Genomic DNA, 15,433 nt, shown 5'->3' on the forward strand with positions numbered 1-15,433 from the left:
GTAATGATGAAAGCAGTTAAATACCTTTTGAGTTCTTTAGCAGGAAGCACATGCTGTTTAGTGTGTGGAACTACGTAACAGCATTTGGAGAGATTAGTAGTTAGGATTCTGGGGTTTTCTGAGCTCCCAGTGCATGCGTTAGCATCCTGCAGTGTTTAACAATATTTCACCAACTGATTTTGGAATCACTTAAAATGTTTTACTTAGCTATATAATAATGAGTCTGTAACTGCAGATATTCTTTTTTGTATAAGTATTTTCTTTATAGTAATAGTGTGGGTTGAGTTAAGAGTTCATGCAGGTATTATGTACCAAGAGAGAATTAATAGGTTACAGACTACTAGAAGACAAATCCAAAAATACTATTAGAATATTCAACCTTATAAGTTAAGGCAGTTTTCAGAAATTATTTAGGAAGGTAAATGGGCTGACTGAAAATTTCCCAGCCTGTACCTGGGTAAAAGTATGCATGGGGAGCACTAATATGTATACTTTCAGCTGGGTAAACGAAGGTGGTCCTATGGGCGTGTTTAGGTTGGTGGAGAGAGATAATGTGCATAGATAACATTTTCAAATCTGTGTGCATTATTTTGTTTGGAAAAGTATCTGCAGAAAAAAAGCAGATACAAAACGCTACGGGTATTTTTTCCTGGGGAAGTTCTCAAAGCAAAAGCATGCTTATAATTCCCCTTTGAAAATTGGTGCAAAGCACATGGCCTCTATACCCAATTTTGAAAATTATATTGATGAGTCCTATAATCACCTGCACTATAAAGAAAATTTAACACATCTGCATAAAACAAAGGTCCAGCAAAAGAAGCATTTGCAAATAAATAGTCATTGGATTATAGTTGAAAGAGCAGCGTAGAAAGCAACAGATGAGGACCTGTTGGGACCGTTCAGTTTGCTCATTATTCCGGTCTACACTGCTAAGAATACATTCCAGCTGCCTGTCATAACTGACTGCTTGAAGGATTTTGTGCCTTATCCAAGTCAGATTTATTGTCTTCCTCTTTGGCTCTTTACCATCCTTAATAGATGAACATACAAGTTCCCAGCCTTTCCTTCGCTTCTTACTCCCTTGTTTTACTATCAAGATTTTTTTTTAATATTTAAATTTTCAGTGATCCAAGAAGTACAATATAATAACTTTCTCAATTGTTTCAGCAGTAATAGAAACTGTAACAGTAGAGCAAAAAACACAATTCCATAAATATTTTTTTATTTTATCAAGCTTTGTTATAATATAAACTGTTGCAAAAGCTAGCAAGAATTTTACCAAAACATCTGGACACCAAAGTCCCGTGATCAGGTTCGACCCAACAGGGGTCGAACCGGTTGTTTTTATGGAGTTCTAACCTGCTGGTCTCAGTCTAGCTTCCCTGTGGCCTGCAATTTTGCTTAGATCATCCTTTATCTGTACCTCTTTTCCTTATCACCTCTCGCCTCACCTGCACCCCCCCAAGGGAGTGAAGTGTGAGTTGTTTGCAGTACTATAACTTCTCAATACTGTTCCTACAATTGTCCTCTAAATCTGTCTCAAGCATGCTTGAATCTTGTCACAGTACTGATTTTTATCATCTCTGTTGTCTGGAATAGCCTTCTCAGTAAAGAAGTATTTTCTCATGTTTCTTCTGAAACTCCCCTCCATGCCTCACTACTGGCATCTCCGTTTCCCAACGTTCCCTGTTTTTTTTTTTGTTTTGTTCTGTGTGTTTAAACCGTGGGTGGAGATGGGGCATTACTGTTGCTCAAATAGCTATAGAAATGTGTGTGTGGGGAAGGAGGAGGATCCTCCTCGTGTGCTGTTTCTACCCTCTCCTCCACCATCTATTCTTTCTAATGTACCACCACCATCAGGACACCATTTCCAGCAGGAGAGTTTGTTTGTTTATTTATTTAAATTCTTTTTTTATACTGAAGTTCATGGCACAAGTCGTATCGCATCTGTTTACATCAAAATGAAAGGTTTACATCAAACGAGATATAGATAGATTACATCAAACTGCGAAGGATTAACCAAAAAATTAATCAGTTAAAGGAGGGGAAAAAACAAAGAATGAAGGAGGTTATAAATAGGAATTAGTAGTGCAGAAATAGGAAACATATCAACAATATACATAGTGTCTGCCGAGTAACATGTGTTATCAGGAAACAGCAAATAGTTCAGAATACTCTGAGGATGTAGCAAGTAAACCCACACATTTCGGTTCCAGCATGTAAAATATGGCAGATAATATGAATATTGACTATACCTCCATTGTTTGAATTTAAGATAGGTCAGAGTTCTTAATTAAACATTAGGTCTAGATTATTTACAGAAACCTTTTCTTATTTAGGAATTGTAAGGTCTAGTTAGAGAGAACTCCATTTAAAACCTTCTTCTTCTGAGGGTTTTGCCAGACCAGTGTTTATAAATCCTCTTTATGTAGGATATGTGAGGAATTCAGCAGTGAAATGCTGTCCTTGAAATCCAGATCTAAAATTGGCAAGTAACAGCTTGGTGACATAGATCAGCATCTTTTGAAATTCTGTCTTTATTTTTACAGTGGAACCATTGTTTAGTAATTTATCAAATATAAAACAGATTTTCCTTTGACGCGACACATGTAAATGTTGCTTGAAATAGTACAAGAACTTGATATACACACTAACTGCACCTCAAAGTGATCTCTGTTGGACTGTAGTAACTGATGAGAACAACTTTAAAATCTGATAGGACATGTATAATGTTGAAAATATTTATAAAATAAAAAAGTTTAGAACGTCTCTGTTGATTTACGTTTAGTTATGATTATACAGTTTTGAATTTAACATTTCACTTTTTATTTTTAGTGTTGTCAAGAAGGTGGCCCAGTATATGGCAGATGTGCTGGAGGACAGTAAAGACAAAGTTCAGGAAAACCTATTAGCTAATGGAGGTAAACTACTATTAACTTAACTTTGTGTGATATGTTACAGGTGACTTTTATATATTTCTGTATAACTGCTTCATGTATCAGTTTACAGTTTGCATGGCAATCCGTCTGTTAGGGTTTTCTTTTGGATTTACATTGTAATAGCCCAGATCATTGAAGAGCTATTGTCCCTTTCAGCAGATGGCAAAAGACTAAATTCAAGAGGACAGATTCAGGAAGGGGTGCATATCGCATCATACCTGCACCCTGCTTCACTGGTTTGGGTATGAATGTCTTCCTCAGCTGTGAAATAAACTGAAAGTTATTTGATTAATAACATATTAACAAATTATCATAACATGAAACTTATCAGACAAGACTATCCTAAAAAGATGTGATACTTCCCTAGATTTAAAGACTTGATTATCTCTCTTGCCATTCATACCCACCAGGATCCAGGTTTATCTCCATGTTTGAAAGTCTTCTGCCTAGTGAATAGGCCTCTCACTGGGTTAAATAGTGCCTTGGAAGAAGAGGGGGATTTCCTGACATCAGGCCAGAAATTTGTAGGAAAGGTGGGGTGGGAGTACCCTCCTTCTCTCTAATTTTGATGCAGCTAGCTGGGATTCCCCTCTAGCGATGCTGTCACACTGACGGCTGTGTAACAACATGATCAACCACTGGCTGCTGGAGTGGCAGCTCATCCTCTGCTTGGGCAAAGAGCGTTGGAGCCCACGGTGATCACCCTTCTTGCCCTCCCCTTCCAATTGCCATGTTAGTGAGCATCATTATCTTTTCAGTTTGTCATTTGCAAAGATTGCAAGGGTTAGAATATTAAGTCATGGGATCTAGGTTTTTTAGTAAATTTATTTTTTTTTTAATACTGTTTTGTTTTGGGTTGATTTTTTAGTAAGTAGGCAGCTTGGGAGGGAATGAATCTGTTAAGTAATGTTTTATTGTATTTTGAAATGATTTAATAATTTTTTATATATATTGCGCCTTTCATTATAATTTGTAGCTCTACCCTTTACCCTTGTTGAGGGTGTGGGTTGGGGCATGTATTGTATTCTAATAGTGTATTTTATGTTGATTTGTTTTATTTATTGAGGTTGTAAACTGCTTTGGGTCTTTTTTTTTTTTTTTTTTTTTAAAGATCTATAAATGGGAATGGAATTAGCCCAGATTATGAGACTTGCTAACTCAGTACTCTATAATTTTATCTGAAGGAAAAACCACTGTCACTTTCTATCACCATTTTTGGAGTATTTTTAATATTTTTGGTTTCCACCCTTCATGACTCATGGATTACAATAAAGTTAGAAGAGCCACTGGCAGAGGATTACTGTAAAGTTACAGTTGAATTGTTATTGAGGGATTGTATACATAGATATTAAAGGCTAAAACTCTTTGCATGCTGTAGGGATGGATGATGTGGGGAATCAATATGTGTACTTAGTGTATGTTACCTGGGGACTATGGCCAAAGTCATTTATCTGCTTACATGGCCTCTGGGCCAGATTTGGAATGACTGTGGCCTTACTGGTTCTAAATGCCATGTAGAAGCCTGGATGGTGGAGGGAAGAGTTCCACATGTCAGGTCCTGGATCTGGTCCCCCCCCCCCCCCCCCCCATTCTGAGGATCTTGAGAGAAGTTGATAAAGATCACTTTTGGTTTGATTGAAGATTTCAGGTGGGATGATAACCCCTCACTTTCTCTGTCAAGTAGGTGGGACCTTTCCCTTCATAGCCTTGAATGTAAGGGATAGGATTTTACATTTGATGTGCAGAGAAATTGGGAGCCAGTGTAGTGGATTTAGGAGGGGGGAGGCTTATTCCCATTTTCTGTGGCCAGTGGTTGTTCTGGTGGCTCCATTTTGGAGTGTCTAGTTTGATGGATGATTGTCTTTTTTTTTTTTTTAAGTAGTCCTACGTAGATAGCTTTGCAGTAGTCCAGATGAGTAAGCTCACGTGAGCACCAATGATCATCAGTTGGAATGGTTCAATATTACGAATAGGATACAGAGAAGTCACACACAGATCAGAGTTTTAATTTCACAAATACAGACTTTGTCAAAATGGGAACATACCTGGAAAAAGAACTAGAAGGGTGGGTGTAGAAGTAAAGGAAATGAAATTCAGATAAGTAATATTTTCTCCTTTCTATCCCCTCTCCCCAAGGGCTTGATCTGCCACTGATCATCAGGCCCCTATCACTGCTACCACCTCCTGACCACCATCATTTCCCAGCTAAATTATTTGGGAGTATGGGCAGACTAGATAGGCCATAGGGTCTTTTGTTGCCATCATGTTTCTGTTTCTATATTTCTCCTTTCTCTGCTCTTTTTTTTCTCTCCCCACGCCTCTCCCCTGTGTGCCTGGATTTCTTTCTCCCTGCCTCCCTATCTCTCAGGCTTGCCAACTACCCTTCTTGCTGTTTGTGTAGGACCAAGCAGCTTGCACCAGCTTTTTTTAAGCAGACAACAAGATGGGTGTGCATTTTGGCTCTGGGAATTAGGGATTTGTTTAAGAGGGTGTGGGGAAAAGGGAGGCCTAGCAGATATATTGTGGATGCTCCCTTTTGGCAGTTCTTCTGGCCTACTCCACAGCAAAACACAAGCAGGCTCATCAGTGCAGTTCAAAATATTGGTGGATCTGAGTTACCTTAATTATTGCTGGTGAAGAAGTTCCATCTTCACCTTCCTTAACAAAGCGAATGCTTTTTTTTCCCCCTGTTAACAAGTGGAACTACATTCCCCTGCCTAGGTGTCTATAAAGAACATAAATCAGTATAGCATTGTATAGATTAGGGCTTCCCTACTTCCTTCTGTTTTCCAGGAGAAAATGTTTTTTTCTTATTGTATCTTGAAATTTGATAAGCCCACATAGGTTCTAAATAACCATATGAATTGTAAATCACTTTTTATGGTGACCCTTTATTATACTTGTGTTTCTGTTTTTGGAATTCAAGCCCTTCCTTTTACTTCTTGTATTGGTATTATACAGTTGCTATTAATTTGGTAAGATATTTCCCTGAACTGTAAGTCACAAGGAAGCATTTTGCAGCGTGTCAAGTTCAGGGTCTCTAGCACCTTATGCTGTATGTAGTCATTCCTTCAGTGAACTATACCACTTGTTACAAACCTTTTTTGTGTCTTGATATACCTGGCATAGAGTTGACTTCATCATGGCACATCATCGCCTTCATTATCATTATTTTATCTTCTCTTCCTTCCTTCTCCCTCCTCCATATTCCAGGTATCATCATGACCTCTTCTCTTCTCTTCCCTTCTCTCTCCCATCCTCTGGCATCATCATCACCTTCCCTTTCCCTTTTCCTCCACTCATCTCCTCCACCCTCTGGCACCGTCACTCTTTCCTCTCCACCCATTCCCTGGCATAATAACCTTCCCTTTCCTCTCCCCCTGCATCCCTTGGCACATTCAGCTGTCCCTTCTCTCTCCCCTGTATTCTGGAACCAGTAAAGTTGGCGAGCAGCACTTACCTGACGCTACTTCTTCCTTCTGTGCTGGCTTCCCTCTGCAATTGGACCTGTAGAGGGCCATCAGATTTTGCAAAGGTACAGGAGCCTGTGCAGTTTCAGTTGCAGAAGGGGAAAGTAGCAGCAACAGATAAACCCTGCTCTCTGTCCCCGTCCCCTGCTGGCAGGAAGACATCCTGCAGGCCGGGAGGGAAAGAAAATGAAGACTGCAGCTGTGCCTCAACTCCTCCTTGTCTGGCTTTTTTTCATGGCACTCCTGCCCGGCAGTTAGGGCACACTGGTTGGGAGAAGCACTGTATGATACTGCAGAGCAATCTCCTGAACCATCTCTGGTCACATTATAGGCAGTCCAGCCATGATAAAAGGCTAGAATGGCTATAACATAACCTGGTCTAAATGGAAAATTTATCATTTTATTGTAATGAATTTGTACTTAGTGTAAGGTCCTACTTTTTATTTTGGGCCTGGGCTTTTTAGCAAGGAGTGGAGGTTGTTTCTGATAAAACTTTATTGAACTAATTTGAAACAAAATTGCCAGGAACTTGTAGCCTGGATTGGTCACTGTTGGAAACAGGATGCTGGGCTTGATGGACCCTTGGTCTGACCCATTATGGCAATTTCTTATGTTCAATATGGTGTCAGATTATGTTTAATACTTAATACTCTTAAGGGAGAAATTTTCAAAATTGGGAGGACAGGTGAAACGTCTGGAGATCTCTATCTATGGATTTTGCACCAGTGTGCAAAGAGTATGCATACACTTTTCCTCTTGAAAGTTGCCCATGGAAAAAGTACCTGCAGAGATTTTGTACCTGCTTTTCCAAGGATATTTTTCCCAACCAAAATCATTGTAGGTTTGCCTCCTCTGACCTAACCCTGGCCCAGGAACATCTCCTTGTAAATACAGGTAAAATTCTGCACATTGCAGCACAAAATGCACACTTTTACCCACATACGGGGCAGGCAGGCTTCAAGAAGCCCTTTTACTGGGGTAAATAGCTTTTGAAAATTGCTCTATGTGAGTCTTGCCTTGCTGCAACAAATCAGTTCTCTAAGGAGGGACGCGTTTGTTCTTCTCCTCTATAGAGGGGCTCTCTTAGCTGGTAGAGTTATCTCTGTAGCTCTTCTCCACCTCAGGAAGGAATTTTTGTTATTTGGGAGCTTAGAATGAGCCACAAAATAGCATCTTTCTCTGAGAATATATAAACCTGATATAGTTTTCTAGGACGTTTTGTTTTTTATTCTCTATTTTTTATACATATATATTGCTTTCACATTGCTCAGTCAGCTGATCTGTCTGTTTTTGGATTTTTTTTTTTTTAATTTATTCATTTTTAACATTATATGGATAGCAAAAATGCTAGCCATTAACTGGTCATATAATCACAACAACCACCCTAATATAATACCTTATACTTCTCTCCCATTATTTTCTTCTTCTAAAGTATACATTTCAAACTTAAATTACACAAAAATTACAGAGATATTTCTCAATAATAGTTATAGAATATCTTATCAAAATTATTTTTAAGGTTCTGCAGATGATACATCCAAGTTATAAAGAAAGAGAGATCCAAGATTCTAATTTGGAGCATTAAAGGAAATACAATTACAAATATTAAATCAGAAGGTTACATCAATATTCTTACTCCCGTGGGCGGTTCAAAGTAGCATTATTATTGAGAGGCATAAGGATTGTTTTTGTTTGTTTTTTTTAACTTCCAATAAAACCACATATAATAAAGTGCTTAAAGTATAATATCAAATGACAATGTACAGTAGTCATGTGGGTCACAGCTGTAGTGCAGAGTTCCAGGAGTTGTATTTTCTGAAGAAAGCTTCATTCTTTGTGAGATTGAGAACCAATGTAAAAATAAGCCAAAAATGATGCAACGCTTGAACTTTTGAGACTACATAGGTCCCTTCTTCAAATGTAACACATTCTAAGAATTTGTGGTCTTTGAAGGTTTATGCACTAATCTCCAGATTATTTGATCTGATTCAATAAAAGACTACAAAGAATCCAGTTATTACCAATGTTACTTTAATATCATGAGAGGTCTTGAACGAGTAGATGTGAATCAGTTATTTACACTTTCAAATAATAGAAGGGCTAGGGGGCACTCCATGAAGTTAGCAAGTAGCACATTTAAGACTAATCGGAGAACATTCTTTTTCACTCAACGCACAATAAAACTCTGGAATTTGTTGCCAGAGGATGTGGTTGGTGCAGTTAGTGTAACTGGGTTCAAAAAAGGTTTGGATAAGTTCTTGGAGGAGAAGTCCATTAATGGCTATTAATCAAGTTTACTTAGGGAATAGCCACTGCTATTAATTGCATCAGTAGCATGGGATCTTCTTGGTGATTGGGTAATTGCCAGGTTCTTGTGGCCTGGCTTGGCCTCTGTTGGAAACAGGATGCTGGGCTTGATGGACCCTTGGTCTGACTCAGCATGGCAATTTCTTATGTTCTTATGCTTATGGGCCACAAGAACATTTGGAATCTTATATCCACATTTGAGAAAATAGTCTTACTGTAAAAGAGAGAATAACTGTTAAATACAGCAAGTCACTGTTATAATTAAAATAAGATACTTTGGGAAGAGGAATTAAGTAAGTATAATTCAGTTACCAATGTATGTGGCTTATTGATCTCTAATACACCTTTAGACTGAGGCAAGAGATGTAGTAATCTAATAGCACAAATCTATGTCTCATTGCTTAAATATATAGGGGCAGATTTTAAAAGCCCTACACATGCCGAGCCTATTTTGCATAGGCCAGGCGACGCATGCAAGCCCCACGACGCGCGTATGTCCTGGGGCTTGAAAAAAGGGGCGAGGTGGTCCGGGGTGTGGCCAGAGGCCTCTGTAGGCCGGGGGATCGCGCAGCCGGCACTTGGCCAGCTTGTGCAACCTACGCCTGCCCAGAGGCAGGTGCAACTTGCAAAACAAAAGTTGGGAAGGGTTTAGGTAGGGCTGGGGGGCGGGTTAGGTAGGGGAAGGGGAGGGGGAAAGGTGGCAGGGGGGTGGGGTCGGAAGAAAAGTTCCCTCCGAGGTCGCTCTGATTCCTCATAGGGAACAGGGAAAGTCATTGGGGCTCCCCTAGGGCTCGGCATGCGCAAGGTGCACAAATGTGCACCTTGCGCCCGCCGACCCCAGATTTTATAACATGCGCGTGGCTGCGCGCACATGTTATAAAATTGGGTGTAGATTTGTGCGCGCTGGGTTGCGCGTGCGTAGGTATTAAAAGCTGCCCCATGATGTGAAAGCTTTGATCCATCTCTTCTTTCCTATACTTGGTTTATGAGAAGCATGGAGAATCTGGAATCCATTTTTGTATTAAGTAATGTAACACTTTTTTTTTTGTTTTTAGTTGATTTGGTCACTTACATAACACGGTTCCAGTGGGATATGGCAAAGTATCCAATCAAGCAATCCTTGAAAAATATTTCAGAAATAATTACAAAGGTAAGATTCTTTGCGCAAACTCAAGACATTAAACACTGTTTTGAGTATGGACATGTTTGTGGTGATACATTTCTTATTTTAGATATAGCATACCATGGTGATACAGAAAAAAGGGAAAAAAGTGCTTCATTTACTCGCATTTTTATTTTATTAATGTTTCCACTTATGTTTTGCCCTTTCCAAATGATTTTGGAACAAAGGAGGACAAATTGATGCAAAGCAATTACATAACTTTATACATTTTTAGCTAGTATCTTAAGTAATCTAGTGAATTGTCTCCTACACCTGCAGTTCATTTACTCCTGTGTTCCCTCGCCTCAAATTCTTAATTTTATGTCCACTAGTTGAAAATTAATGGGTATTTTCTCTTCCTTATGGGAAATAGGCTAAGCTAGACTGATTAATTCATATAGACTTTGGATTCAACTCCCTCTCTGTTCCTCCTTATCTCTAGTTTTATTGCATCTATGTAGGAGACAGACAGTTCTTATAATATTTTGTCTGGTATTAATTATTTCATATGTATGTATGCATCTCAGAATGTATTTCAGTCACATATAAAATGCAGTACATTAAATGTTCCCAAGCAGATAAAGTTAAAGATAGAATTTACAGACAATGGGGCCAATAAAATATAACCTGTGCCAAACCCTAAAACCACAAAGGAACATAGGATTCTACTCCAAATACAGTACTTCACGCCAAAGAAAACAGCTGGTCTCTGTCCCATCTTAGACCTCAGATACCTCAGTGAACACCTGAAGTAAGAGATATTCAGGATGAACTGTTTAGGAACCATCCTCCCTTGTTTGGAGATCACTGATTGTAGACCTCTTTGTGATTGAGGTGGTTAACCACCCACATCCCCATTTACAAAGCTCATAATAGCCAGTGATCTTTATAAATATTGTATTCATTCTTTCAGTCTTCTGTGGCACCCAGTGTTTTCACAAAATGCTTCGCAGTGGTTGCAACTCATTTTAAAAAGAGCAGTTTTTTATTTTTTTATTTTCCTTATTTAGATGACTGGCTTATATCTAGCTTTACCCTTTAAAGAAGCTCATTGCTCCATGCTGTATATAATGAACATCTAGGATTCATCACCAGTTTGCCAAAATCCAATTTTGTATATTAGATTTCATAGGAGCCTGCCTGGGAACCACATAAGGGAAAGTGTTTCTCCCTTAGAGTACATGAACCAATCAAGATAATCTTAACTTTTTCATAACAAGCTGGCATTTACCTGTTTCTGTATGAAGATGTTGGGTCACATGGTGCTAACTGTCCATGTTATACATTTTATACATCTCAACATAAGACAGGTTCAATGGCACGTAGTTTTAATGGAACCAGCATCTACAACCTCTTGCAAATCTATTGAAGGGTCAGTTATTTCACCAACCTCAATTTCAAAATACAGTGGGCCGGATTTTATAAATTAGCGCGAGCGCGTACTTTTGTTCGTGCACCAGGCGCGAACAAGAGTACGCGGGATTTTAATAGATATGCGCGTAGCCGCTAAAATCCGGGGTCGGCGCGTGCAAGGCTGCCCAAAATCGGCAGCCTGCCTCCGTTCCTTCCACCCCCCCTGCACCTTCCCTTCCCTTCCCCTACCTCTAACCCCTCCCGCCCCTACTTTTGTTGGCAAAGTTACGCCTGCTGGAAGCAGGCGTAACTTTGCGTGTGCCAGCCGGCTGCCCCGCTCCATGTTCCAGTCCCAGGGGCTGGTCTGGAGGCCGCAGCCATGCCCACGGAATGCCCCCGGGCCGAAACCACGCCCGCGGCGCCTAAACGTCACGTCACACGCGACATGCCCCCAAAAAGCCGCGTCACTCCGGGCACGCCCCCCGATACGCCCCTTCATGCAAGCCCCGAGACTTGCGCGCATCCCGGGGCTTGCGTGCGCCCGAGCCTATGCAAAATAGGCTCGGCACGCGCAGGGGGGGTTTGGGGTAGGTTTTCGGGGGATACGCACGTATCCCTTTGAAAATCTACCCGAGTAATCTCAAATGGCTCCATCCAAGAATCGGGAGCTCATATGAACAACTTTTTGTTATTAAGGAACTTGATCTCCACAGGAATTTTTGCTTTATGGAAATCTAGAGTTGAGGGCAGTCTTCAATGACCTAAAAGTATGAAAAAGTGATTTTGATCCAGCCGACAACGAATTAGCAATGTTCTAAATTAACTAACAAGGGGGATCCAACTCTTTCAGTCTTTGTCAGGAAGCCTACGAAATATGAAAATGGACGGTTTCCCAGAAGATGCATTTAATTTCTATCTCCCGGGGACCATAATCCATATAACAGAACTCTGTCACTAACTGCTGCCACACAAATAGTCATTGAACCATTAGATAGCATGGGAAGTATTTCAGCTTTTTTTTCAGATCTCTTTGCAATGCCATTGAACAACAAAGTTCCCATCTACTGCTCCAGGACACCAGCAAGGAACAGTTTAGCAACAGATGTTTTTTCACTCCCATGAAATCAAGGGCTTCTTTTTGTGTTCCCTTTGATTCCACTTATAGCCCAGACAACTCAAAAGTCAAATTTGGTTTCTATGGCTTCAAAGCATAGCTACTCAGCAGCCAATAAAATTGATAATATTCCCAGCCCTGATCACTCTGTATAATGGGAATCTTCATCTCAACCTTCAATCTTTGTCTGACTGCATGGATGTCAAAAGATAACTAGAATTTTCTATTCAATTGCTTGCTGTAGATGCTTTGTATTTAGATATGGTACTCAGTTGAAAGATGACACCAGATTAATAAGGTACAGCAACTTATTGTAGAGTTTTGCTACATGTTTGGAGGAAATTTGACATGCCAAGTTGCTAAAGTCCGAGAATGTGTCTCTTTTGATCAGTTTCAGCTTTAAAATGCCAGCTAGAATACTAAAAACTCTTTGAGGACTTTTTGCCCCTTCTGGAAGACCCCTAGAGGTAATAAGTGTCTTCTCAGTGTTCCAGCGAGTGTAATCCTAGACCTCAAATACTGGTAAAATCTAGATGTTAAGCCAGAAAATACTTGTTTTAAGACCAAAGAATATGTAACTCATTCTTTCTAAGATTACTTGTAATAATTATTTCCAATAAAGAGTAACTGGGTAAAAAAGAAATTCTAGAGGCTCTTAAAGGCCATATAAAACTTTGAACTCCTTGCTACAGACTTAATCTTTTGTTTTCTGTGTACCTAGTTAGTACTGGAATGGTCAGGATCATGCAGATCACCCATAGTCTGTGGTGCTATTGCTGATAATATTTCTTAAGTTGAAGAGCCATTATTTTCTACTTCTGTGCCATCCCAGACTCCCCTTTCTTATTAGTTCAACTCAAAGATACTTTCAGCATAGCTAGAGCAGTGTTTTCCTCCAAGTATAAACCGATAACCCTTCTATTCAAAATGGCATAAGCATTTTTTTTTTAAAGATACCATGACTATGCTTCTATTCTTGTATTGAAATCTTGGTTCTCAAGTTCTGAACCTCAGTTACCAAAAAAACAAACAAACCCCAATTTGGGACAAATGTGTGTTAGAGATGGTTTGCTTTTTAAATAAGGTAAGGATTTTTTCCTTTAGTCCTTTGCATTTTGAACTACTAAAAAAATCTGAGCAGCAAGGAGTTAGATGGACTTATTCCCACAGCCATTATAAATTCTTTTCCAGCTCTCCTTAACAGAACTTGTTTTGTAAGACTATGGAATGAGCCTCTGAGCAATTTTGTCCTCTTGATTGAGCTTTAATTGTTAGCTGTCAATAGACCCAAGTAATCTACAATGTCTGATTGTGGCCTGAGGGTGGTCTAAATCTAAATCTCTGCATATTTTTTCATATAAAATGCTGTGAAAGGTGTTTGTTTGAACAGTTGGCGCACATTGTTCTCTGTCAACAAGCAGGCATGCATCTGCCATAATACATAGGTGATATCTTGCTGAACATGCACATGTTCCTCATTCTCTTTCAGTCTTTCTTCATCTGAGCTTACCTCACTGATGTATTTCCCAGTCTCTCTCTCAAAAAATTTAGCTTTGTTGTTTTTTGTCTTGTTTTTGCATTGAATTCATATTTTACCAATTTTTTTTCTCTCATTTCTGCCTTGGCAGCACCTCAATAGAATTATAAAAAAAAAAAAAAAAATCAACACCCTCAGATTTAAGACCTGTGGGTGTTTGCATCACATGTCCATCACTGACACCCATTGTACTTGGTATTGCTGACCGGAACTGGATCATGATGCTCTCAACTGTCTCTGTTCTGGACGGATGTTTCCACGGGCATAGCAGTTCTGTGCCTAGATGATAAAGGCCCTGCAGAAGGCATAGTCTAGTAATACCCTGAAACCTTGGCATGCGAGTGGGCAGTAAAGTCGCTCCTCCTCCTGGAGCAAGGCATTTTCAAATTCTTGGTGCCATAAGAAGCTGAGGCGGGATTGGACTTCCTTCCTCTCCCACAAGTGAGGAAATACTCCTTCTTTCCCCTCACCCCCCCCCCCCCAATGGCACAGGCTTCTAGATTTGCTACAGGCCAGGGGTTGAGTAAATCCCAAGAAGAACAAAGCAGAGACAATCTTGTATAGCCAAGAAATGACAGTAGTGAAATAAGATGAGTCGCCAATAATGAAGGGAATCCTTTATTTGTATTACAGTGATAAATTGCAATGAGTCCGTGAGAGGCTTGTTCCTCGCCTCGGGACTTTTGGCAGTAGGGGTAGGTCCTTGTCTGGAGGTAGTTGATTTGCCTCCTCAGGAGAGACCCTTCATGGATCAGAAGGAGAGGAAGTGGGATCTGCTCATTTGGAATGCCTACCAGTTGTTTATCCCCTCAGATCAACAGAGATCCCCTTCTTGGTCTCTCTTGTTATCTTCAGGGCCCTGGCTATGTGTCCTTCAGTGGTCAGATTGGGAGGATTCTGTGGGACTGTTAGGTCCTCTGCCAGACTTGCCTCCAACATCTCCTCCAGAGGATCTTAGCTACTCTTGCTTTCTGGATAAGGTAATGAAGACATCCATCTATGTTGGAAAGGAACAAGACCCAAGAATAGATGTCTTTGATTTGGTGCAATTTTTCCATCCCAGTACATAGCTTCCTCAAGGATCTATACATGATGATGGTGCAGGTTCTGTCTTCCAGGAGCCCAAAAGATTGATTTGAATTATAGTGTCCAGGCCTCCCCAGGTTTTGGGGTAGTTCATCTAGTGTATCATTCTGTCGAAGCAGGTGAAGTGCACCTGGTTTCATCCTCTTACTGGTCTGCACATGTGGGTCTTCAGTAAGCCCTCCTATCAGATCTCTCTTACTCCTGAGATGTGAATGTTCCTCCACTGTTGGATGAACTCGGAAGTTCTAAAGGTGTGTTTCTTGGTACATGTCCAGGATCATCAAGTGATCCTATTTACTGATGCTTCTACCAAAGAGTGAGGGGAACACACCAATGCTGCTTGGACTGAGAGAATGTGATCTCTAGTTAATTCTTCCAATTCTCATGATGGGTTGGTCACGGCTTTGGGGGAGGGGGAAGACAACAGATCTTGGTTCTCCCTTGACTGGCTCCTCTGCTGGCAAG

At 40.2% G+C, this 15,433-nt stretch overlaps 1 protein-coding gene across 3 annotated transcripts in view; it reads left to right on the plus strand.

Annotated features, from left to right (window-relative positions):
• The window catches only part of ATP6V1C1 (ATPase H+ transporting V1 subunit C1), a 163,582-nt gene that overhangs the window by 75,704 nt on the left and 72,445 nt on the right, over positions 1 to 15,433 (plus strand). For all 3 annotated transcript variants that reach the window (XM_029591850.1, XM_029591851.1, XM_029591849.1), the window contains 2 exons: positions 2,836 to 2,921; positions 9,772 to 9,866. In XM_029591850.1, the coding sequence (XP_029447710.1) occupies positions 2,836 to 2,921; positions 9,772 to 9,866 (181 nt within the window). The remainder of the gene's footprint in view (positions 1 to 2,835; positions 2,922 to 9,771; positions 9,867 to 15,433) is intronic.

The sequence above is a fragment of the Rhinatrema bivittatum genome, chromosome 2, assembly GCF_901001135.1.
Source record: "Rhinatrema bivittatum chromosome 2, aRhiBiv1.1, whole genome shotgun sequence".
Classification (NCBI taxonomy): domain Eukaryota; kingdom Metazoa; phylum Chordata; class Amphibia; order Gymnophiona; family Rhinatrematidae; genus Rhinatrema; species Rhinatrema bivittatum.